Source organism: Oncorhynchus mykiss, chromosome 17, assembly GCF_057628025.1.
Source record: "Oncorhynchus mykiss isolate SJ-2025 chromosome 17, ASM5762802v1, whole genome shotgun sequence".
NCBI lineage: Eukaryota > Metazoa > Chordata > Actinopteri > Salmoniformes > Salmonidae > Oncorhynchus > Oncorhynchus mykiss.
The window spans coordinates 45,983,653-46,008,368 of NC_143038.1; the positions used below are offsets into that span (position 1 = coordinate 45,983,653).

The 24,716-nt window shown below is 43.2% G+C and overlaps 1 protein-coding gene across 3 annotated transcripts; it reads right to left on the minus strand.

Moving 5' to 3' along the window:
* Positions 1–4,738: 4,738 nt before the first annotated feature.
* LOC110494312 (zinc finger protein Eos) lies at positions 4,739–24,716 on the minus strand. Of its 3 annotated transcripts, none has more exons than XM_021569268.3 (8): positions 24,606–24,716; positions 10,899–10,950; positions 9,203–9,307; positions 8,753–9,019; positions 8,397–8,564; positions 8,105–8,254; positions 7,890–8,021; positions 4,739–7,701 (listed from the first exon to the last, which is right to left on the minus strand). In XM_021569268.3, the coding sequence occupies exons 2-8, from the start codon at positions 10,933–10,935 to the stop codon at positions 6,824–6,826; spliced, it is 1,737 nt and encodes a 578-aa protein (XP_021424943.2). In that variant the 5' UTR covers positions 10,936–10,950; positions 24,606–24,716; the 3' UTR covers positions 4,739–6,823. The 3 variants fall into 3 exon arrangements, with proteins under 3 accessions (XP_021424943.2, XP_021424942.2, XP_021424944.2); XM_021569267.3 differs by having other exon boundaries at positions 9,203–9,310; positions 24,606–24,712; XM_021569269.3 differs by lacking the exon at positions 8,397–8,564 and having other exon boundaries at positions 9,203–9,310; positions 24,606–24,712.

Consider the following 24,716-nt stretch of genomic DNA (forward strand, 5'->3'; position numbering starts at 1 on the left):
GGGCTAGCCTCCCTACACTGGCTTCCTGTCATGGCAAGGGCTGATTTCAAGGTTTTACTGCTAACCTACAAAGCATTACATGGGCTTGCTGCTACCTATCTCTGATTTGGTCCTGCCGTACATACCTACACGTACGCTACGGTCACAAGACACAGGCCTCCTAATTGTCCCTAGAATTTCTAAGCAAACAGCTGGAGGCAGGGCTTTCTCCTATAGAGCTCCATTTTAATGGAATGGTCTGCCTACCCATGTGAGAGACGCAAACTAGGTCTCAACCTTTAAGTCTTTACTGAAGACTCATCTCTTCAGTGGGTCATATGATTGAGTGTAGTCTGGCCCAGGAGTGTGAAGGTGAACGGAAAGGCTCTGGAGCAATTCTCGCCCTTGCCGTCTCTGCCTGGCCGGTTCCCCTCTTTCCACTGGGATTCTCTGTCTCTAACCCTATTACAGGGGCTGAGTCACTGGCTTACTAGGGCTCTTTCATACCATCCCTAGGAGGGGTGCGTCACTTGAGTGGGTTTAGTCACTGATGTGATCTTCCTGTCTGGGTTGGTGCCCCCCCCCCCTTGGGTTGTGCCCTGGCAGAGATCTTTGTGGGCTATTCTCGGCCGTGTCTCAGGATGGTAAGTTGGTGGTTGAAGATATCCCTCTAGTGGTGTGGGGGCTGTGCTTTGGCAAAGTGGGTGGGGTTATATCCTCCCTGTTTGGCCCTGTCCGGGGGTATCATCGGATGGGGCCACAGTGTCTCCTGACCCCTCCTGTCTCAGCCTCCAGTATTTATGCTGCAGTAGTTTGTGTCGGGGGGCTAGGGTCAGTTTGTTATATCTGGAGTACTTCTCCTGTCCTATCCGGTGTCCTGTGTGAATTTAAGTATGCTCTCTCTAATTCTTTCTTTCGGAGGACCTGAGCCCTAGGACCATGCCTCAGGATTACCTGGCATGATGACTCCTTGCTGTCCCCAGTCCACCTGGCCGTGCTGCTGCTCCAGTTTCAACTGTTCTGCCTGTGATTATTATTATTTGACCATGCTGGTCATTTATGAACATTTGAACATCTTGGCCATGTTCTGTTATAATCTCCACCCAGCACAGCCAGAAGAGGTCACCCCACATAGCCTGGTTCCTCTCTAGGTTTCTTCCTAGGTTTTTGCCTTTCTAGGGAGTTTTTCCTAGCCACCGTGCTTCTACACCTGCATTGCTTGCTGTTTGGGGTTTTAGTCTGGGTTTCTGTACAGCACTTTTGAGATATCAGCTGATGTACGAAGGGCTATATAAATACATTTGATTTGAACTGCCTTGTTCGGGGGCAGATTGACAGATTTTTTACCTTGTCAGCTCAGGGATTCAATCTTACAACCTTTCGGTTACTAGTCCAACCCTCGAACCACTAGGCTACCTGCCGCCTACACGTTCTCGTTCTGAACTTCTAACACGAGTGGGAGGGTGTGGTTTTGTGTCAATGATCAAGAGCAGCTGCGCACCGATTTCACAGTTAACGCATTTACACCTCAGACGCCGCCAAAACATCAGCTATGCGGGTGTTGGCTATCGCGGGTTAACTCTTGATCTGCTTGAAACTAGGCTTTAAGTACAAGGGAGGAGTGAAAACCCATAGACACTGCCCTCCATGGGATGAATTTGACACCTGTGGCCTGGACAAAGCCTTCTGTCTAGATATCGGCATGCATTTAAGAGACTACTCAACCATATCCAGAAATTAACATTGCCATTCCTGTTTTTCCTCTAACGTTGGCTGTTATTACATGGTGTGATTGTGGACTACTGTTCTGATGGCATATGTTATCTTTTTACAGGGTGGCCCACCCAGAGCTTCTCCTCTTTAGAAATATCTGACTCTTATTTAGGAATGTAGGAAATATCAGCCAGCCAAGTAAAGTTTATTTATTTGGAATAGACTCTCCAATACAGTACAAAACTTACAGTAGTTTAATCTTGATTACACATACTTAATTACATTATGGTACATGTAAAAAGGCTCTGCAGTAGTTAAAGCGAATCCACACCATTCACAAGGGGCAGGAGGAGAAAAGGTGACAGAGCAGATAGTCAAGTCAAAGGGAACACAAACACAGTGCAATAGAGAAACCTTGAAAAATAACACATTCAAACAAGGGCAAAATGCAACCACAAAAACAAGAGCACGTCAGTAATAAAATGTTCTCTCTAAAGCTGGGGTGGCTGTTAAGGAGAAATACAAAATAAGCTTGAATCATTTATCCTCAAGACTATTTGGAGAAAGCTGAATAAGGAAAGTGTTGCAAACAGCATTGTTACCTCATGCACCAGGTTTTAAAAGCATAACTGTAATCCAAATAATCAAATCCAGGATTACCTTCTCAGGGATTTTCTGCTGAACTTCTGTCCTAAATGGATTTCATGTGAAAGAAACTGTACTGGTCACAGCCAGGGCAAGTATGAGATACATCCTGTCCAATTACCCTTGTCGAGTTAGGTTCACTGAATTTGCCTTTTCACACTATTACCAAAGCCCAGACATATCTGCTATAAATTCAGTTGGGCTCTTTAATATAGCTCCGTTCAAAAACTGTACATGCCATTTGGTTTACAGAACAAAGATGTTTTTGCATCATAATTCACAGATCTGAGTAAAGTCCTAGGCACATTTTAAATTAAAGCTAAAACTGTGAGATGAGTCAACTACAAGCTACAGAGTTTTGTGCTGTGCCATCAGCCTGATTTGTGGAATGACAGTCAATGAGGGAGTGTTATTACGCTGGCCAGGGTGCATCGTACAGCTCTTTTCCCAAAAATACATTTTCAAAATTGTCAAACTAATTCATTGGTAAGGCGGACAAAGCGTTATCAAAAGCAATCCCTTTCGCATGTGAAAACAGAATCCTTCTCGTTACTTTACCTGCTTAATTACGTGACTTTTGTTTTGAGCCGACTTTGCAATCGGACAGGTCGGGACACTGCCAGAGAGGCAGCCCGGTTCCAAATCGAATGTAGTCAACTTTCAGCCAGTGCAAAACATGCCTGCACAGGCACAATTAAATCGAACCCCCCCCATTGTCACTGGGAGAACCTCAATTGCATACTTCTTGCATTCTCTCTCCTCATAACCCATTGGATGAGAAGCCAGAGGTCCCTCCCCTCTGACCTTCTCCTCCAATGGATTTTGAGGAGGACGGGAGGAGTATGCAATTAAGATTCTCCCATAGGCTGCATTTACACAGGCAGCCCTATTCTGATCTTTTCACTATTTGGTCTTTTGATTGGTTTGATTGGGCTGCCTGTGTAGCTAGTTGTCAGATTGGTGACTGATGTGAAATGGCTAGAACTAACACTGATAATTAACAAACAAAACATTCCAAATGTATCTAACCACGTTTCCATCCAGTTATGTGAGTAAAGTCATACCGTATAAAGACAAATCACAACAGCTGTGATGGAAACAAGTTTCAGTACAATTTTATAAAATGGCGACAGAATTTGTTCTTTTGACATGGTGGGATCTTTTTGTGTTGGTAAAATGTATGCGAGAACTGGCAGTGGAATCACCTTTATGCGCAAATATTGATATAACTATCATATGGAAGTAAACTTGGGAGTCGTGTGATGACACGGTGTGTGGTCCTCCCACTACGACTCTGGAAACCATGCAGTTTATTAGGTTACAGATGAAATAAGTTCTGAACTTCACAGGGTGGTGGAAGTGCACGGTCTTATTCTGGTGACATGATCGATGCTTGACAAACACAAATATTGTAACTCTTAAATCATAATAATCTCATGTTTGTAGACTAACCTACCTGAACTGCAAGGTGTTGGCTAGGGCGCAAGTGCGAAGACCAGAATAAGCACATTTGCTATTTAATGTAACAGTTTTTGATAAAACTATCAGTAGAATTGAGAATGCGATGGAAACACATTGAACATTAGATTTTTTTTTATTCGGTACATAAACTTAAGCGAAAAAGTACATTGTGCACTACGTCATCACGCACTGATTTATATCTGCAATAAGTCAGTTTGGTGGAAACGCACCACTGGCGGGTAAATTCACATTTTCTTTATGCGGATGTTTGAATATTCACATAAAAATCTTTCACCAATTTGATGGAAACCTAGCATATGACATCAATTTGTGTTACCGTTTATTGAGCTTTCAAGACCCATGGCCAAGTGTTCTGTCCTCAAATCTGATGTAACCAACATCAAACAGTGAAAACCTAAGAGGGGGAGGGAGGGGGCGCGGGGGGGCAAAGGCACAATAGCAAGATTTACACACAGAAACACATCTGGAGACACCTAAACCTGCTCTTCCAGGAACTGCCGTCAAACGATCAATGCAGAACTTCCACGTCAATTCAATAATCCAACCATTTCGGATGACATTAGATGTATAATTTCTCTACTTTGAACAGTAATTACATATCCGTTCATAAGGCATTACGTTTAGAACAGCATTACAGATTAAGTTTAATGCAACTGATTAAGTGCAACTATGCCCTGTAATTCAGTACAATTTCAGTGCTATGTAATTGTTTTAGAAGATTGTGTCTTTTCTGACATTGGGATGAGGCATTTTCTTGTATACAGTCCACTTCAAAGCACATTCCTTTTTTTGTAAGATTCATTAAATATTAAATGAAGTGAAGATACAGGGCTGCCAAAACCAACTTAAAAACCTTCAAATTAACCACAGAAAAATGCAAACATCACCAAACCCATACTCCCGACAGAGGCAATTATCATTTGAGGTAAAGAGTTTCACATTTATTAAAAATAAAAAAAATCCCACAGCCACAGCAGATTTTCCTGTCTCTCATACTTAATCTGTGTCATGAGTAGGGCCAGGAGTTTTGCTTGACCATGGGAAACTCTGGGCCCTAATCAAGAACTATAAATCCTACAGGCTTCCAAGTTCATTCAATATGAAGACTAAGAGATTGGGTAAAAGAGTAGGTCCACAACTGCCCAAACTGTTTCTTTTCATTCAAAAATTGTGTATTGATCACGTTCCCTTGGTCAAAGTTGCCTGAAGGGATCTGAATGCTTCCTGATTCCAAGGAAAATGTTTACCAACGTCAGTGCTCTCTATAAAAACAACAATTACAAGTCCGATGAGAAAGAAAATCATTGAACGAAAATAAGCATTTCAAAGTCACTTCTGAAGAAACACCTTCTAAATCTTAACCACCGACAACTGTGGTCTCACACACACACACACACACATTCATGCCTTAGCAGCAGGTGACAAACAATCTCATGCACATTTCTAAACCTTTCATATATGAAAAGTTATTCTCTTTTTTAACATGTCTTTGTCTCTTTCCTTTTGGGATGAGGTTATACAATTTATATCTACATTAGGCCACTTAAGAAATTAGTGACTGCAAATTAAAATGTGTGATTAGTAGAGGGACATTTTGGATTCAGCTTGGGCATTTAGCAGGGCCAGCTGGGATATTTCATGTAACGTCAATGATATCTTTATGGGTGGAAAAATGTATATTGGCAAGAATTGTCAGCAAGGTCAATGTCATGAAAGGCACAATACAATGAATATACAACAATTGTTTTAAGTCTCACTTAAATAAATAATATTGGTTTTGGTTTGTTTCATAGTAAGCAACACATTGGGATATCAGGGACCTTCTAAAATTGCCAACAATCTCCACCCTTTGTTGAAGTCAACTCCAAAATAGTGGCAGTGGCTCTCCTTTTGTGGAGATGAATTAAAAAAAAATATTTATTTCTTTCAACACACTGCACAGAGAAATGTGCAGGCCATAAATAACCTCTATAAAATAGTTTAATATAATTATATCTCAGTGCAACAAAAGCAATCAAATTAAACAAAAACAAACATACTGTACCCCATTCCACCCCACAACATTCACACTGATAATAGCCTTCAACTCGCTCTCATTTAACTTACTAAACTTCCAAAAGAACCAACACACACACACAAACTGAAATTGGAAAGTGCACTCATTTGAGGCCAACCCCTCAAATCCTTGTTACTATTTGACTTGGGATCCTGGGCCTGGCCTGCACCACAACTGTTATTAAAATACATGAGCTACTATACGTCAAATACACAATCTTACACAACACTGTCTGTCTGCCACACCACCAGGGACTAAGCATGTTAGGGAATGGAATGGATTTTTTAAAAGTGCTTTTCAAATAGGGCTTTGTTAAACGGACAAATTCCGAGGAAGCCTAATGGCATCTAAAGACGACTACTGATGTCTGACTCGACTACTGATGTCTGACTACAGCTTGCAAGCACAACGAAGTGCACATTGACAACTGTTTGTTTGTTTTCTTGCATTATACATTTTTGATAAAATCTTGATTAAAGTGCAGGAGAGGAAAACAAAGTCCGATATAAATCACATTGTCTAGCTAGTAGCATCACTGTTTTGTGCGCCCGGTTTTTTACCCGGATAAGAGAGGAAAGGTAGACAGACCACACCAGAGAAAGGCACTTCTGAGGATAGAAAAGTGCATTTACTCTTCATCTTAGCATTTTCTGGCAAGAATTCATACATTTTGAAAAGTGTATTCAGAGTAGTGAGGATTCTCCCTTTTTTTTTTTTAAGTGACGCAATTGAGCCATTCTAGTGTGCCTATTTGAAGTTGAGGTTTATGTGATATCAGTATCAATGCTTGTATACAAATAATTTACAAAAAGCAGTTTTTTTTTGTGTTTTTTTTTTTACTACCCTTCCCCTTCTACCCCCTCTTGTGATGCAGTGCAGACCAAACCCAAGCTGGCCCTTCTCTCAGAGTAAAAACAGCCCTAAGTACAGAGGCCCATCCAGCCAGCCTCAGCCTGGCAGGTGCTCTCCGCGGACAATGTGGGAGGAGAACTCATAGCGGTCCTGACTGCGGTGGCCACAGATGTTGCACTCAAAGGGCTGGCGGAAGCCGTGGCAGCCCATGTGGATTGTGAACATAACGTGGTCCAGGAAGAGCACACGGCAGTGCTCACAGCGGAAAGAGCGCACTGTGTGCCCCTCTCCATCCACCACCCGAAACGCCTGCCTTGAGGTGGGGGAGCCTGGGGCCAGGGCAGGGGGAGGGGGGAAAGCAGGGTGGCCACCCTCCTCCCTGTCCCTGTCTCCATCCCTGTCTTTAGCATGGCTTGGGCTGTCCATGCCCCTGTGGTGCAGTAGGGGTGGAGGGGGAGGGTGGTGGTTGGAGTGGAGGTGGTGGAGGTTGTGGTGATTGTGGTTGTTGTGGAGCGGCAGGGCAGGCGCTACACTGCTAAACACTTCATCCGGCATGCTCTCTGTGTCCGTGGAGTCCTGGCAACCGTTGCTAGGTGACGGGCCGTGGCTGCGTCCAGGGGGCAGGTCTTCGTGGCCCTCTGCAGCCTCCCTGCCCCCCACACCCGTGGACCCTAGGCCAGCCCCGGCCCCAGTGCAGTCTAGCCTCGGCCCCAGCGTAGCCATGGGGGTGTGAGCCGAACTGATGACCGGCCGGAGCTCCGACAGGCAGGAGGGGTGAGGGAGAGGCAAGCGTAGGGGTCGGAGGCCTTCAGATCCACCACCACTTCCAACTCCCTGTCCCCCCAGGTACCCTCCTCCCAGGCTAGTGTAGTGTGGCTGCTCCAGACCACCGTGGTGCGTAACCCCGTCTTTGTCGAAGGCGGTTCTGAGCTCGTAAGGCGTGTCGGCCAGACTGAGGCGCATGTGCTTCTGTCCTGCAGGGCAGATAGGCATGGAATCACACGGTACCACAACTCATAGGGAGGAACTAGTGATGTGCAGGTCTTCATTATTTTTAAACTGACACCTGATGTCATGAATGATCTTGTACCCTTTGTGTTACCTGTGTTTGAGCGGTGTCTTTGCTCACCTACCCATAAACAAATTCCAAATAACTGCTTACCTACAAATTTCTGTGGTGTGGATCTCTTGCGTTTGGTGATGCTGTGGGCTAGCCGATCGATGAACGCCATCTTGTCTGAGGAAGGTTGCAGCAGGTTGTCAGGCATGAACTCCAGGTCCCTCAGCTCCTCTTCTATAAAAGATATGATCACACAATAGATAGAAGCAGTAACTTGCAGTGTGTGAGTATGTGTGTACGTGTTATTTCTCCACTACCTTGAGTATGAGCGCTGGCTGGCTGCTGTGTCTCCAGGCTCTGCAGGTAGCTGTGGCAGCGTTCACGGTGCTCTTCCAGGGTGCTCTGCTGCTTGTAGCTGCGGCCACAGTAACTACACTTATAGGGCTTCCCCACTGTGGGAGACGATACTGGGGACAAAGTCAACATACCTTTAATACATACAGAACTCTAGGTCTGTGTCTTTTGCTCAGGAACTGACATGCTCAACTCAGACCCTCTTTTCCTCACCCAAGTGTGTGTGTGTGTGTACAGTATGCATATCCCTCTCACCCGAGTGAGTGCGGAGGTGGCCTGTAAGAGCATCCCGTCTGCGGCATGCGTAGCTGCAGAAGGGACATTTAAAAGGCTTCTCCCCCGAGTGCAGCTTAATGTGACGCAGCAGGTTCCCCTTCTGGGTGAAAGAGGCCCCACACTGATTACACTGGAATGGCCGCTCACCTGGAGGAGGCACATACCAGTTTACACACCCGACTCCGTACAAACCAGTTTGAAATCAGTTTCACTCCCAATCACGTGCCCAAATTACAATGTCAACCTGGTTTCGGGGCAGATCTGCGCAACAAACTAACCTCATCTTTTTGTATAAAGGACTAATCAATCAATCACTCAATCAATTGATCAGTCACCTGTGTGGCTGCGTTTGTGCACCATGAGGACGTTGGGCCCGATGCAGATCATCCCACAGATGTCACACTTGAGTTTTCCGTTGGGCAGCCGGATGGCACCTCCTGGTGACATGGGCTCTGGACTGGCCAGCTCCCTGTAGCCCCCTCCTCCGGCCTCTCCTCCCTGCTCAGAACCCCCCTCCTCCACCCTGTCCCCTCTCTCATCCTCTGGCCCCGTGCCGCGGCCCGGCTCCTCATCACTGTACAGCTCCACTTTGATGGAGTTGGCTGGAGAGAGACAGGGTTTAGACCAGGAGAGGGACATATGATGTGAGCAGAAACACGGATGTGCTTGCTAAAGTAAAACAAAAACACCTGAGCCATAAAACTAACTACCATACTCTCCCTTGGGAATAATAAAGTTCAGTACTTGTACTACAAAGACAAAGGAATTGACAAATTGGAACTTACCACTAAGAGAGCGGCTGGGAGAAGTGTGCTGGCTGTTGGGGGTGCTCACTGTGGGGCCTCCAAGGGCCCCTGAAAACTCCCTCTCCATCGAAGAGTCTCCACTGCCTGCTGTCCACACACAAAAAATGATGTAGGCCTACTGACAGTTCATTCAGCCATCTCGATAATGTCAACCATAAGGTCAGCAAGTCCGCTAATAAACTCAGCAAAAAAAGAAACGTCCTCACTGTCAACTGCATTTATTTTAAGCAAACTTAACATGTGTAAATATTTGTATGAACATAAGATTCAACAACAGACAAACCAAACAAGTTCCACAGACATGTGACTAACAGAAATGGAATAATGTGTCCCTGAACAAAGGGGGGGATGGGAGGGGGGGATCAAAAGTAAGTGTCAATGCAGCTGGTGGCCACACCAGATACTAAGTACTGCAGTGCATCTCCTCCTCATGGACTGCACCAGATTTGCCAGTTCTTGCTGTGAGATGTTACCCCACTCTTCCACCAAGGCACCTGCAAGTTCCCAGACATTTCTGGGGGGGTATGGCCCTAGCCCTTACCCTCCGATCCAACAGGTCCCAGACGTGCTCAATGGGATTGAGATCTGGGCTTGTCGCTGGCCATGGCAGAACACTGACATTCCTGTCTTGCAGGAAATCACGCACAGAACGGTGGCATTGTCATGCTGGAGGGTCATGTCAGGATGAGCCTGCAGGAAGGGTACCACATGAGGGAGGAGGATGTCTTCCCTGTAACGCACAGCATTGAGATGCCTGCAATGACAACAAGCGCAGTGCGATGATACTGTGACACACCGCCCCAGACCATGATGGACCCTCCACCTCGATCCCGCTCCAGTGTACAGGCCTCTGTGTAACGCTCATTCCTTCGACAATAAACGTGAATTCGACCATCACCCCTGGTGAGACAAAACCGCAACTCGTCAGAGAAGAGCACTTTTTGCCAGTCCTGTCAGCAACGGTGGGTTTGTGCCCATAGGCGACGTAGTTGCCGGTGATGTCTGGTGAGGACCTGCCTTACAACAGGCCTACAAGCCCTCAGCCCATCCTCTCTCAGCCTATTGCGGACAGTCTGAGCACTGATGGAGGGGTTGTGTGTTCCTGGTGTAACTCGGGCAGTTGTTGCCATCCTGTACCTGTCCCAAAGGTGTAATGTTCGGATGTACCGATCCTGTGCAGGTGTTGTTACACTTGGTCTGCCACTACAAGGACGATCAGCTGTCCGTCCCGTCTCCTTGTAGCGCAGTCTTAAGCGTCTCACAGTACAGACATTGCAATTTATTGCCCTGGCCACATCTGCAGTCCTCATTCCTCCTTGCAGCATGCCTAAGGCACGTTCACGCAGATGAGCAGGGACCCTGGGCATCTTTCTTTTGGTGTTTTTCAGTCAGTAGAAAGGCCTCTTTAGTGTCCTAAGTTTTCATAACTGTGACCTTAATTGCATACCATCTGTAAGCGTCTTAACGACCGTTCCACAGGTGCATGTTCATTAATTGTTTATGGTTCATTGAAAAAGCATGGGAAACCTTGTTTAACTCCTTTACAATGAAGATCTGTGAAGTTATTTGGATTTTTACAAATTATCTTCGAAAGACAGGGTCCTGAAAAAGCAACTTTTTTTTTTTTTGCTGAGTTTACAAAGGACTGTCCATGCCCTGCCCTCCATACACTTACCTGACATGTAGGGACGGCCATTGCAGTCGTCATCCATTCTAACACCAGTTAACTGACGGAAAAACAAACAGGTAGAGGAGAACCTCTAAAAATCACAGTTCTTCACTCTGTAAACACAACGACACAGTTCCAGGAAATGCATAGTAGCTTAAAATTCATGAAGTGCAACTGACCCTCATTGAGCGAAGTCCAGCAATTTCAGCAGACGGGTAGCAAATTGAGTTAGAAAACCCATGATGCATCTGCAACTATCATTCTGAAGACTAAGATGCCTAGTTTATGGCATAGTGGCTTATTTAAAAATATATTTTACATTTCCGCCTGAGTTTTTTACATTTTCACCCCAAATTCTCATTACCGAAATGCATCTAGATTAGGTAATTTTATCCAATTTTACTAGGTTTTTCTAACTTATTTGAATAAAACAGTTTGTCCATAAATCATAAAAATGGTAAACTAGTATCAGTTTATGTAATAAATATAGTTTGTGGACGTGTTTCTTATTACCGTATCACTTTTTGAAGTTGCTGTAAAAACTAATTTTTTTAGCCCTTTTTCTCCCCAATTTCGTGGTATCCAATTGTTTTTTGGTAGCTGCAATCTTGTCTCATCACTACAACTCCCGCTCGGGAGAGACGAAGGTTGAAAGTCATGCGTCCTCCGATACACAACCCAACCAAGCCGCACTGCTTCTTAACACAGCGCGCATGTGTCGGAGGAAACACCGTGCACCTGGCAACCTTGGTTAGCGTGCACTGCGCCTGGCCCGCCACAGGAGTCGCTGGTGCGCGATGAGACAAGGATATCCCTACCGGCCAAACCCTCCCTAACCCGGGCGACGTTAGGCCAATTGTGCGTCGCCCCACGGACCTTCCGGATGCAGCCGGTTACGACAGAGCCTGGGCACGAACCCAGAGTCTCTGGTGGCACAGCTGGAGTACAGCGCCCTTTACCACTGCGCCACCCAGGAGGCCCAAAACTCCAATAATTTAAGTAAAGTTTTATTCACCCATCGTGGATATCCTTAGATGAGCACAAGTTCATTTAATTTATATGCCTTCAGAATGAGGATCTTATTCTCAAAACGCCTTTACTACACATGACCTTCTCATTACCGAAATGTCTAAAAAAGCTCAAATTGGGAAAAATGTAGAGTTCCATTAATTACCTAAATGGAGGCATGAATGGGCTTCAGTGATGTGGTCTAGAGGTCGACCGATTAAAAAAAAAAAAAATCGGTATGGCCGATTAATTGGGGCCGATTTCAAGTTTTCATAACAATCGGAAACCTGTATTTTTGGGCGCCGATTTGCCGTTTTTTTAAATACCTTTATTTAACTAGGCAAGTCAGTTAAGGACACATTCTTATTTTCAATGACGGCCTAGGAACGGTGGGGTTAACTGCCTCGTTCACGGGCAGAACGACAGATTTTCAACTTGTCAGCTCGGGGGATTCAATCTTGCAACCTTACAGTTAAACTAGTCCAACGCAATAACGACCTGCCTCTCTCTCGTTGCACTCTACAAGGAGACTGCCTGTTACACAAATGCAGTAAGCCAAGGTAAGTTGCTAGCAAGCATTAAACTTAGTTTTTTTATAAGTTATCATAATCACTAGTTAACTACACATGGTTGATGATATTACTAGATATTATCTAGCGTGTCCTGCGTTGCATATAATCTGCCTGAGCATGCAAGCATACGAGTATCTAAGTATCTGACTGAGCGGTGGTAGGCAGAAGCAGGCGCGTAAACAGTCATTCAAACAGCACTATCGTGTGTTTTGCCAACAGCTCTTCGTTGTGCGTCAAGCATTGTGCTGTTTATGACTTCAAGCCTATCAACTCCCGAAATGAGGCTGGTGTAACCAAAGTGAAATGGCTAGCTAGTTAGCGCGCGCTAATAGCGTTTTAAACGTCACACACTCTGAGCCTTCTAGTAGTTGTTCCCCTTGCTCTGCATGGGTAACGCTGCGTCGATGGTGGCTGTTGTCGTTGTGTTGCTGGTTTGAGCCCAGGGAGGAGCGAGACGGAAGCTATTCTGTTACACTGGCAATAAAGTGCCTATAAGAACATCTAATAGTCAAAGATTAATGAAATACAAATGGTAGAGGGAAATAGTCCTATAATAACTACAACCTAAAGCTTCTTACCTGGGAATATTGAAGACTCGTGTTAAAAGGAACCACCAGCTTTCATATGTTCTCATGTTCTGAGCAAGGAACTGAAACGTTAGCTTTCTTACATAGCACATATTGCACTTTTACTTTTTCTCCAACACTGTTTGCATTATTTAAACAAAATTGAACATGTTTCATTATTTACTTGAGGCTAAATTGATTTTATAGTTAAAATAAAAGTTAAAATAAGTGTTCATTCAGTATTGTTGTAAATTGTCATCATTACACAAATGTAAAAAACAAAAACGTCCGATTAAATCGGTATCGGCATTTTTGGTCCTCCAATAAATCAGTATCGGTGTTGAAAAATCATAATCGGTCGACCTCTTATGTGGTCAATTATTTGCTGACTTATAATGGCTGTCTCCTATTACTTGCAGGCTGAGCTAAGGGGCTCGCTCTCATTACCGAAACATTTTTAGGTCTGTTTTGGTCAGGAGACCCTTCATTTCAGTATTGATAATAAGCTAATTCTAATGTACAGTCAATGGGTGTGCTAGTAACTTTAATTACTTACTAGGACCACTGCTTACACCTATTATAGATTTTTTTTGTAAAACATTAGTTATTTGATTAAGTAGGAGTTGTCAAGAAATATGGGTGTATAAACCACATTTAATTTACATAAAGCCACGATCTGGAGTTTGTGTTTCAGCAAAGAGCAACCCCACCACTTAAAGAAGGAGGATATCCACCATTTTGATGTGTACCTGTTTTAAGCACATACAGTGCCTTGCAAAAGTATTCATCCCCCTTAGCATTTTTCCTATTTTGCTGCATTACAACCTGTAATTTATATGGATTTTTATTTGGATTTAATGTCATGGACATACACAAAATAGTCCAAATTGGTGAAGTGAAAAAAATATATACTTGTTTCAAAAAATAAATAAAAGAACAGTAAAGTGGTGCGTGCATGTGTTTTTACCCCCTTTGCTATGAAGCCCCTAAATAAGATCTGGTGCAACCAATTACCTTCAAAAGTCAGATAATTAGTTAAATAAAGTCCACCTGTGTGCAATCTAAGTGTCACATGATCTCATATATATTTTGTGGAGTGTTTGAAAAACTAGTTTAATATATATATTTTTTTAATAAACTCGTTTTTCAAACCCTCCACAAATGTCTTGTTAACAAAGTATAGTTTTGGCAAGTTGGTTAGGACATCTACTTTGTGCATGAAAGTCATTTTTCCAACTATTGTTTACAGACAGATTTCACTGTATCACAATTCTAGTCGGTCAGAAATTTACATACACTAATAGGCTGACCACACCGACGCAAGTTGCAAAATAAATTTAGCCATATATATTATTCAATTATTGTGCCAACGAGCGTCTGCGTTGTCAAGTGCTAAAATAGAAGTCGTTCCTATTTCTGACACAGATCGCGCTGCAAGTCCTGTCTCTCCCATCTCCTCATTGATTTATAGAAGCAGGTACCCACATGCCGTCTCATTGGTGGGTGATTGAAAGACAAACTTTTGCCGGTTGTCGTGGTAATACTATGAAAGTGTAGATGCCAATCACCATACAAGTTCAAAGATGAAAAAGCCTGGAAAGAGGAGAGATGACTAGAAACTATTCAGTTGACTGCTTTGTGTGTGGATTAATTGTCAGAGTAGAGGACCTTGTGCATTTCAGGTAAAATAACAACTCAATGTTTATATCCCAGGACAAATTAGCTAGCAACAGCAAGCTAGCTAAATAGGACAAAGTAGCTAGCAAGTGCAAGCTAACTAGCTAAATTGCCATACATGTTTAATGCTTTTTGACCTGTCTCCAAATTAATGTCATTGATTCAGAGTTTGTTTTGATATTTTAACCTGCATGTCATGATCACGTTGGTGTAGGGGGACAAAATAAATGTATGCACAATGGCGCACGCACACAGCCGGTTTGGGTTCCGTTTAACCTCTCTGGGACGGTGGTGTCCCACCTCGCCAACAGCCAGTGAAAGTGCAGGGCGACAAATTCAAAACAACAAATCTCATCATTAAAATTCCTCAAGCATACAAGTATTTTACACCATTTTAAAGATAACATTTTCGTTAATCCAGCCACAGTCTGATTTCAAAAAGGCTTTACACCAAAAGCACCACAAACGATTGTTAGGTCACCACCAAGCCACAGAAAAACACAGCCATTTTTCCAGCCAAAGAGAGGAGTCACAAAAAGCACAAATAGAGATAAAATGAATCACTAACCTTTGATGATCATCAGATGACACTCATAGGACTTCATGTTACACAATACATATATGTTTTGTTCGATAAAGTGCATATTTATATCAAAGAAACTAATTGTACATTGGCGCGTTACTACGTTCAGTAGTTCTAAAACATGCTGTGATTTTGCAGAGCCATATTAATTTACAGAAATAATCATCATAAATGTTGATGAAAATACAAGTGTTATACATGGAATTAGAGATATACTTCTCCTTAATGCAACGCTCTAGGCGACCAGTTTTGATATCCTTTAGCCGCACCCTCATACAACTCCTCCTTTGTTCCGCGGGTGATGTGGAGGTAAACCCAGGGTCTGTATATCCCCAGGCACCCTCATTTGTTGACTTCTGTGATCGAAAAAGCCTTGGTTTCATGCATGTCAACATCAGAAGCCTCCTCCAAGTTTGTTTTACTCACTGCTTTAGCACACTCTGCCAACCCTGATGTCCTTGCCGTGTCTGAATCCTGGCTTAGGAAGGCCACCAAAAATTCTGAGATTTCCATACCCAACTATAAAATTTTCCGCCAAGATAGACTGCAACTCCGCCCCCTTTGGCAGTTCTACTGCAGAGATATTACTTTGCAGGCTGTCATACTTTCCAGGTCGATACCCAAACAGTTTGAACTACTAATTAAAAAAATTACTCTCCAGAAATAAGTCTCACTGTTGCTGCCTGCTACCGACCCCCCTCAGCTCCCAGCTGTGCCCTGGACACCATTTGTGAATTGATCGCCCCCCATCTAGCTTCAGAGTTTGTTCTGTTAGGTGACCTAAACTGGGATATGCTTAACACCCCGGCAGTCCTACAATCTAAGCTAGATGCCCTCAATCTCACACAAATCATCAAGGAACCCACCAGGTACAACCCTAAATCTGTAAACAAGGGCACTCTCATCGACATTATCCTGACCAACTGGCCCTCCAAATACACCTCCGCTGTCTTCAATCAGGATCTCAGCGATCACTGCCTCATTGCCTGTATCCGCTATGGGCCCGCAGTCAAACGACCACCCCTCATCACTGTCAAACGCTCCCTAAAACACTTCTGCGAGCAGGCCTTTCTAATTGACCTGGCCCGGGTATCCTGGAAGGATATTGACCTCATCCCGTCAGTTGAGGATGCCTGGTCATTCTTTAAAAGTAACTTCCTCACCATCTTAGATAAGCATGCTCCGTTCAAAAAATGCAGAACTAAGAACAGATATAGCCCTTGGTTCACTCCAGACCTGACTGCCCTCGACCAGCACAAAAACATCCTGTGGCGGACTGCAATAACATCGAATAGTCCCCGCGATATGAAACTGTTCAGGGAAGTCAGGAACCAATACACGCAGTCAGTCAGAAAAGCAAAGGCCAGCTTTTTCAAGCAGAAATTTGCATCCTGTAGCTCTGACTCCAAAAAGTTCTGGGACACTGTAAAGTCCATGGAGAACAAGAGCGCCTCCTCCCAGCTGCCCACTGCACTGAGGCTAGGTAACACGGTCACCACTGATAAATCCATGATAATCGAAAACTTCAACAAGCATTTCTCAACGGCTGGCCATGCCTTCCTCCTGGTTACTCTAACCTAGGCCAACAGCCGCCCCCCCCCAGCTTCTCCTTTACCCAAATCCAGATAGCAGATGTTCTGAAAGAGCTGCAAAACCTGGACCCGTACAAATCAGCTGGTCTTGACAATCTGGACCCTCTATTTCTGAAACTATCCACCGCCATTGTCGCAACCCCTATTACCAGCCTGTTCAACCTCTTTCATATCGTCTGAGATCCCCAAGGATTGGAAAGCTGCTGCAGTCATCTCCCTGTTCAAAGGGGGAGACACCCTGGACCCAAACTGTTACAGACCTATATCCATCCTGCCCTGCCTATCTAAGGTCTTCGAAAGCCTTGTCAACAAACAGATTACTGACCATCTCGAATCCCACCGTACCTTCTCCGCTGTGCAATCTGGTTTCCGAGCCGGTCACGGGTGCACCTCAGCCACGCTCAAGGTACTAAACGATATCATAACCGCCATCGATAAAAAGACAGTACTGTGCAGCCGTCTTTATCGACCTGGCCAAGGCTTTCGACTGTCAATCACCATATTCTTATCGGCAGACTCCGTAGCCTCGGTTTTTATAATGACTGCCTTGCCTGGTTCACCAACTACTTTGCAGACAGAGTTCAGTGTGTCAAATCGGAGGGCATGTTGTCCGGTCCTCTGGCATTCTCTATGGGGGTGCCACAGGGTTCAATTCTCTGGCCAACTCGTATGTATGTATGTATGTATGTATGTATGTATGTATGTATGTATGTATGTATGTATGTATGTATGTATAATGTTGCTCTTGCTGCGGGTGATTCCCTGATCCACCTCTACGCAGACGACACCATTCTGTATACTCCTGGCCCTTCCTTGGACACTGTGCTATCTAACCTCCAAACAAGCTTCAATGCCATACAACACTCCTTCCGTGGCCTCCAACTGCTCTTAAAACGCTAGTAAAACCAAATGCATGCTTTTCAACTGTTCGCTGCCTGGACACGCATGCCCGACTAGCATCACCACCCTGGATGGTTCCGACCTAGAATATGTGGACATCTATAAGTACCTAGGTGCCTGGCTAGACTAAACTCTCCTTCCAGACTCATATCAAACATCTCCAATCTAAAATCAAATCTAGAGTCGGCTTTCTATTCCGCAACAAAGCCTCCTTCACTCACGCCGCCAAACTTACTCTCGTAAAACTGAGTATCCTACCGATCCTCGACTTCAGTGATGTCATCTACAAAATAGCTTCCAATACTCTACTCAGCAAACTGGATGCAGTTTATCACAGTGCCATCCGTTTTGTTACTAAAGCACCTTATACCACCCACCACTGCGACCTGTATGCTCTAGTCGGCTGGTCCTCGCTACATATTCGTCGCCAGATCCACGCCAGGTCATCTACAAGTCCATGCTAGGTAAAGCTCCACCTTATCTCAGTTCACTGGTCACGATGGCAAGCACGCGCTCCAGCAGGTGTATCTCACTGATCATCCCTAAAGCCAACACCTCATTTGGCCACCTTTCCTTCCAGTTCTCTGCTGCCTGTGACTGGAACGAATTGCAAAAAAATAAAAATCGCTGAAGTTGGAGACTTATCTCCCTCACCAACTTTAAACATTTGCTATCTGAGCAGCTAACCGATCGCTGCAGCTGTATAGTCCATCGGTAAATAGCCCACCCATTTTACCTACCTCATCCCTATACTGTTTTTATTTATTTACTTTTCTGCTCTTTTGCACACCAGTATCTCTACCTGCACATGACCATCTGATCATTTATCACTCGTGTTAACCTGCTAAATTGTAATTATTCGCCTACCTCAATGCCTCTTGTACACAATGTATATAGACTTTTTTTTAAAAATTTCTACAGTGTTATTGACTTGTTTATTGTTTACTCCATGTGTAACTCTGTGTTGTTGTCTGTTCACACTGCTATGCTTTATCTTGCCCAGGTCAGTTGTAAATGAGAACTTGTTCTTAACTAGCCTACCTGGTTAAATAAAGGTGAAATACATTTTTTTTTAAAACGCTGTGTCAGATTTGTAAAAAAAAAAACTTTACGGAAAAAGCAAACCACGCAATAATCCGAGTACAGCGTTCAAACAACAAAGCAGCCAAAAAGATATCCTCCATATTGTGTAGTCAACATTAGTCAGAAATAGCATTATAAATATTCACTTACCTTTGATGATCTTCATCAGAATGCACTCCCAGGAATCCCAGTTCCACAATAAATGTTTGATTTGTTCGATAAAGTTCATCATTTTTGTCTAAATAGCTTCTTTTGTTAGGGCGTTGGGTAAACAAATCCAAAAGCTTGTGCAGGTCCAGCCGAACGTCGGAAGAAAAGTTCAAAAAGTTCCGTTACAGCCTGTAGAAACTTGTCAAACTAAGTATAGAATCAATCTTTAGGATGTTTTTATCATAAATCTTCAATAATATTCCAACCGGAGAATTCCTATATCTGTAGAAAAGCAATGGAAAGAGAGCTAACTCTCTCGTGACGAGCCTGTGGCACTCTGCCAGACACCTGGCTTAATCCCCTCTCATTCAGCCCCCTTCACAGTAGAAGCCTGAAACATTCTAAAGACTGTTGACATCTAGTGGAAGCCTTAGAATGTGCAATATGACCCCATTTGCACTGTATATTGGAATGGCAGAGTTAAAAAACTACAAACCTCAGATTTCCCACTTCCCGGTTGGATTTTCTCAGGTTCTTGCCTGCCATATGAATTCTGTTCTACTCACATACATCATTCAAACAGTTTTAGAAACTTCAGATAGTTTTCTATACAATACTACTAATAATATGCATATATTAGCATCTGGGACAGAGTAGCAGGCAGTTTACTCTGGGCACCTTATTCATCCAAGCTACTCAATACTGCCCCCCTGTCACCAAGAAGTTAAATTGACTGTGCCTTTAAAAAGCTTGGAAAATTCCAGAAAACAATGTTATGGCTTTAGAAGCTTCTGATTGGCTAATTGACATCATTTGAGTCAATTGGAGGTGTACCTGTTGATGCATGTCAAGGCCTACCTTCAAACTCGGTGCCTCTTTGCTTGACATCATGGGAAAATCAAAAGAAATCAGCCAACACCCCTGAATTTTTTTTGTAGATCTCCACAAGTCTGGTTCATCCTTGGGAGCAATTTCCAAACGCCTGAAGGTACCACGTACTATTGTTTGTACAGATGAACGCAAGTATAAACATGGGACCACGCAGCCGTCATACCACTCAGGAAGGAGACACGTTCTGTCTCCTAGAGATTACGGTACTTTGGTGCGAAAAGTGCAAATCAATCCCAGAACAGCAGCAAAGGACCCTGTGAAGATGCTGGAGGAAACAGGTACAAAAGTATCTATATCCACAGTAAAACGAGTCCTATATCAACACAACCTGAAAGGCCGCTCAGCAAGGAAGGAGCAACCGCTCCAAAACCGCCATAAAAAAAAAAGCCAGACTACGGTTTGCAACTGCACATGGGGACAAAGATCATACTTTTTGGAGAAATATCCTCTGGTCTGATAATTTTTGGCCATAATGACCATCGTTACATTTGGAGGAAAAAAGGGAAGGCTTGCAAGCTGAAGAACACCATCCCAACCGTGAAGCACTGGGGTGGCAGCATCATGTTGTGGGGGTGCTTTACTGCGGGAGGGACTGGTGCACTTCACAAAATAGATGGCATAATGAGGTAGGACAATTATGTGGATACATACAGTGCCTTGCGAAAGTATTCGGCCCCCTTGAACTTTGTGACCTTTTGCCACATTTCAGGCTTCAAACATAAAGATATAAAACTGTATTTTTTGTGAAGAATCAACAACAAGTGGGACACAATCATGAAGTGGAACGACATTTATTGGATATTTCAAACTTTTTTAACAAATCAAAAACTGAAAAATTGGGCGTATGTTTGAAGCCTGAAATGTGGCAAAAGGTCGTAAAGTTCAAGGGGGCCGAATACTTTCGCAAGGCACTGTAGAAGCAACATCAAGATATCAGTCAGGAAGTTAAAGCTTGGTCACAAATGGGTCTTCCAAATGGACAATGACCCCAAGCATACTTCCAAAGTTGTGGAAAAATGGCTTAAGGGCAACAAAGTCAAGGTATTGGAGTGGCCATCACAAAGCCCTGACCTCAGTCCTATAGACATTTTATGGGCAGAACTGAAAGTGTGTGCGAGCAAGAAGGCCTACAATCCTGACTCAGTTACACCAGCTCTGTCAGGAGAAATGGGACAAAATTCACCCAACTTATTGTGGGAAGCTTGTGGAAGACTACCCTAAATGTTTGACCCAAGTTAAACAATTTAAAGGCAATGCTACCAAATACTAATTGAGTGTATGTAAACTTCAGACACTCTGGGAATGTGATAAAATAAATGAAAGCTGAAATAAATTATTCTGACATTTCACATTCTTAAAATAAAGTGGTGATCGTAACGGCCCTAAGACAGGGAATTTTTACTGGGATTAAATGTCAGGAATTGTGAAAAACTAAGTTTAAATGTACTTGGCTAAGGTGTATGTAAACTTCCGACTTCAACTGTATACACACACACACCTGTTCTGAAAGGCCCCAGAGTCTGCAACACCACAAAGCAAGGGGCACCACCAAGCAAGAGGTACCATGAAGACCAAGGAGCTCTCTAAACAGGTCAGGGACACAGTTGTGGAGAAGTACAGATCAGGGTTTGGTTATACAAAAAAATCAAACTTTGAACATCCCACGGAGCACCATTAAATCCATTATTCAAAGATGGAAGGAATGTGGCACCACAACAACCCTGCCAAGAGAGGGCCACCCACCAAAACTCACAGACCAGGCAAGGAGGGCATAGAGACCAAAGATAACCCTGAAGGAGCTGCAAAGCTCCACAGCAGAGATTGGAGTATCTGTCCATAGGACCACTTTAAGCTGCACACTCCACAGAGCTGGGCTTTATGTAAGAGTGGCCAGAAAAAAGCCATTGCTTAAAGAAAAAAAATAAGCAAACGCATTTGGTGTTCACCAAAAGGCATGTGGGAGACTCCCCAAACATATGGAAGAAGGTACTCTGGTCAGATGAGACTAAAATTGGGCTTTTTGGCCATCAAGGAAAACGCTATGTCTGGCACAAACCCAACATCCCTCATCACTCCGAGAACACCATCCCAGTGAAGAATGGTGGTGGCAGCATCATGTTGTGGGGATGTTTTTCATCAGCAGGGACTGAGAAACTGGTCAGAATTAAAGGAATGATGGATGGCGCTAAATACAGGGAAATTCTTGAGGGAAACCGGTTTCAGTCTTCCAGATTTGAGACTGGTACAGAGGTTCACCTTCCAGCAGGACAATGACCCTAAGCATACTGCTAAAGCAACACTCGAGTGGTTTAAGAGGAAACATTTAAATGTCTTGGAATAGCCTAGTCAATGCCCAGACCTCAATCCAATTGAGAATCTGTGTGACCAGCAGAACCCATCCAACTTGAAGGAGCTGGAGCAGTTTTGCCTTGAAGAATGGGAGAAAACAAATCCCAGTGGCTAGATGTGCCAAGCTTATAGAGACATACCCCAAGATACTTGCAGCTGTAATTGCTGCAAAAGGTGACTCTACAAAGTATTGACTTTTGGGAGGGGGTGGGGGTGAATAGTTATGCACGCTCAAGTTCAGTTTTTTTGTCTTAGTTCCTGTTTGTTTCACAAGGAAAAATATTTTGAAAGTGGTAGGCATGATGTGTAAATCAAATGATACAAACTCCCAAAAAATATATTTTAAATCCAAGTTGTAAGGCAACAAAATAGGAAAAATGCCAAGGGGGTGAATACTTTCGCAAGCCACCGTACCTATACTGTTTGATATCCCAAAACAGTATATTTAGATACTTTATAGGCATATCATGTTATGCCATTTGCCCACAGGATCCCATCTATAATACCTTAGAACCACACATATCCACATCCTAATATAGCAATATTATCTGTGAAGAGCTGGGAGAATTTACTTTTTCAAAAGAAGTCACTTTATGCTTAAGTTTACTTTTGAAAATACTGTACTTGCCCATAATTACAGTACTTATATTTATGCTAGTCAGTTGCATTAAGATCAGTGATTTTTGTATTATACAACTCGTTTGAGATTATCAAACGACACAGTTTGATGTTGTTTTGGGTTAATGAATCTCTAATAGAGCCCAATTGCAAACTATCAATACCGAAACATTCTTATCATTACTGTAATGCACCAATTTTGGGGAAATAATATGAAAAATAAAACATACTTTAATAATGTTGGCTTAATCTGATAGTCTGATATAAAACTAACATGTATACACAAGTAATGAAGAAAAAAAATTAACATTCAGAAAAGTTGGCCACAGACAGTATAGGCTTCGTCCATGGTGAGAAATGAGAAATTACAAATGAATTGTAATTTAATTTTAAATATACTTGTTTTCAGTGTTGTTTAATTGAGGCCTTTGCATTAGGTGAGCAATGTAAAGAAATATTAGAAATGTATTTTCTTACTAGTTTAACTTAAACTGTTGCAGTAAAGTAATGAGCATTTTTGCATTGGTAACGTTAGTTCTGGAGATTGTGATAAAATGCATAATATCTGATCAATAAACATAATTATGAAAAAGAAATACAGATCCTAATATTACTATTCCAAGAGGATTTTTTGTCAAGTGGAAGTTTCGTGAGAATCACCAATGAAAGAGTGAGAGGGGCAATGGCCTTTTATTTAACTTAACACTTCGCTGTCAAGTCCTTCAAGACCATGAACGAAGCCTATACTGTCTGTGGCCACGGTAACAGAATGATGCTAACTAGCTAACCATCTGACTAAAGTCAAAGATATAGCTAGCTAGCTAACACTTTCATCTGTGCTAACCAAAGATTATCTGTGTTAATGTAGTACAGGTTACAACCCCCACCAAAAGTGTGAGCATATAACCAGCTAGCTACATTAGCTCTAGGGCAATTCCATGATAACAGAATGATGCTGAGAGTCAGATTTTACACTTTTTAGATGCAAAGTTTGGTAACAGAATGGGTTGTTTTAATCACCCCTCCCCCCAAAAATGACCATATTCTTGGGGGTTGTAACCTGCACTAACGTTACGTTGGCGCAGATAATCTTTGGTTAGCACAAATGAACGTGTTAGCTAGCTACAGTAGTTATCATTGACGTTAGTCGGATGGCTAGCTACTTAGTTAGCTAGCTTGTTTGCACATGCTAGCTAACTAAGCTCAGCAAGTCTGCCACTAGCTAGCTAGCTATGCTAAAGTTAGCCACAAATACTGGTAACTAACCCTTCTTCTATCTTTGAGATAGCTGTCTGACCAGCCTGGCAACTGACAAGCTAACTATTAGCCAATTGCTTTTAAGTAGCGTTAGCTACCCAAGGCAGACAGTGACAGTTGGATAACATCAACAAAATAGTAAGGAACATAAAATATTACTACTAACGATGCTTTTCTAAATCATATCGGTTGCAAACATTGTAGATGCAAGTGTTTAATCTCAATGCCACGTCTTGGTTAGCATGTCTGGCTGCTAGTTACATGAATAATGCCTGTTTCTTAAGCGGTTGCTATGGTACCCACCGCCCAGAAAAATGCGCTAGGCTAGACAGCTAACGTTAATCAGTTGGCTAGCATCTCTGGTTGATGGCATCGTCAGCTACCAACTTTACATTAAAAGTACTTCAACAAACTCCAACCTCTATAGAAACAGCAACTACACAAACATTTTTGCAAATCTTCTTTACCTGTCACGATAGGCCTCGATTCTGGGATTTTATGTTTCTGCTGCTCTGCTTGTTTTCTCTTGCGACGAGAGCATCTCCCGGCACTCGGGTCGTCACTAGTTACCACAGCCA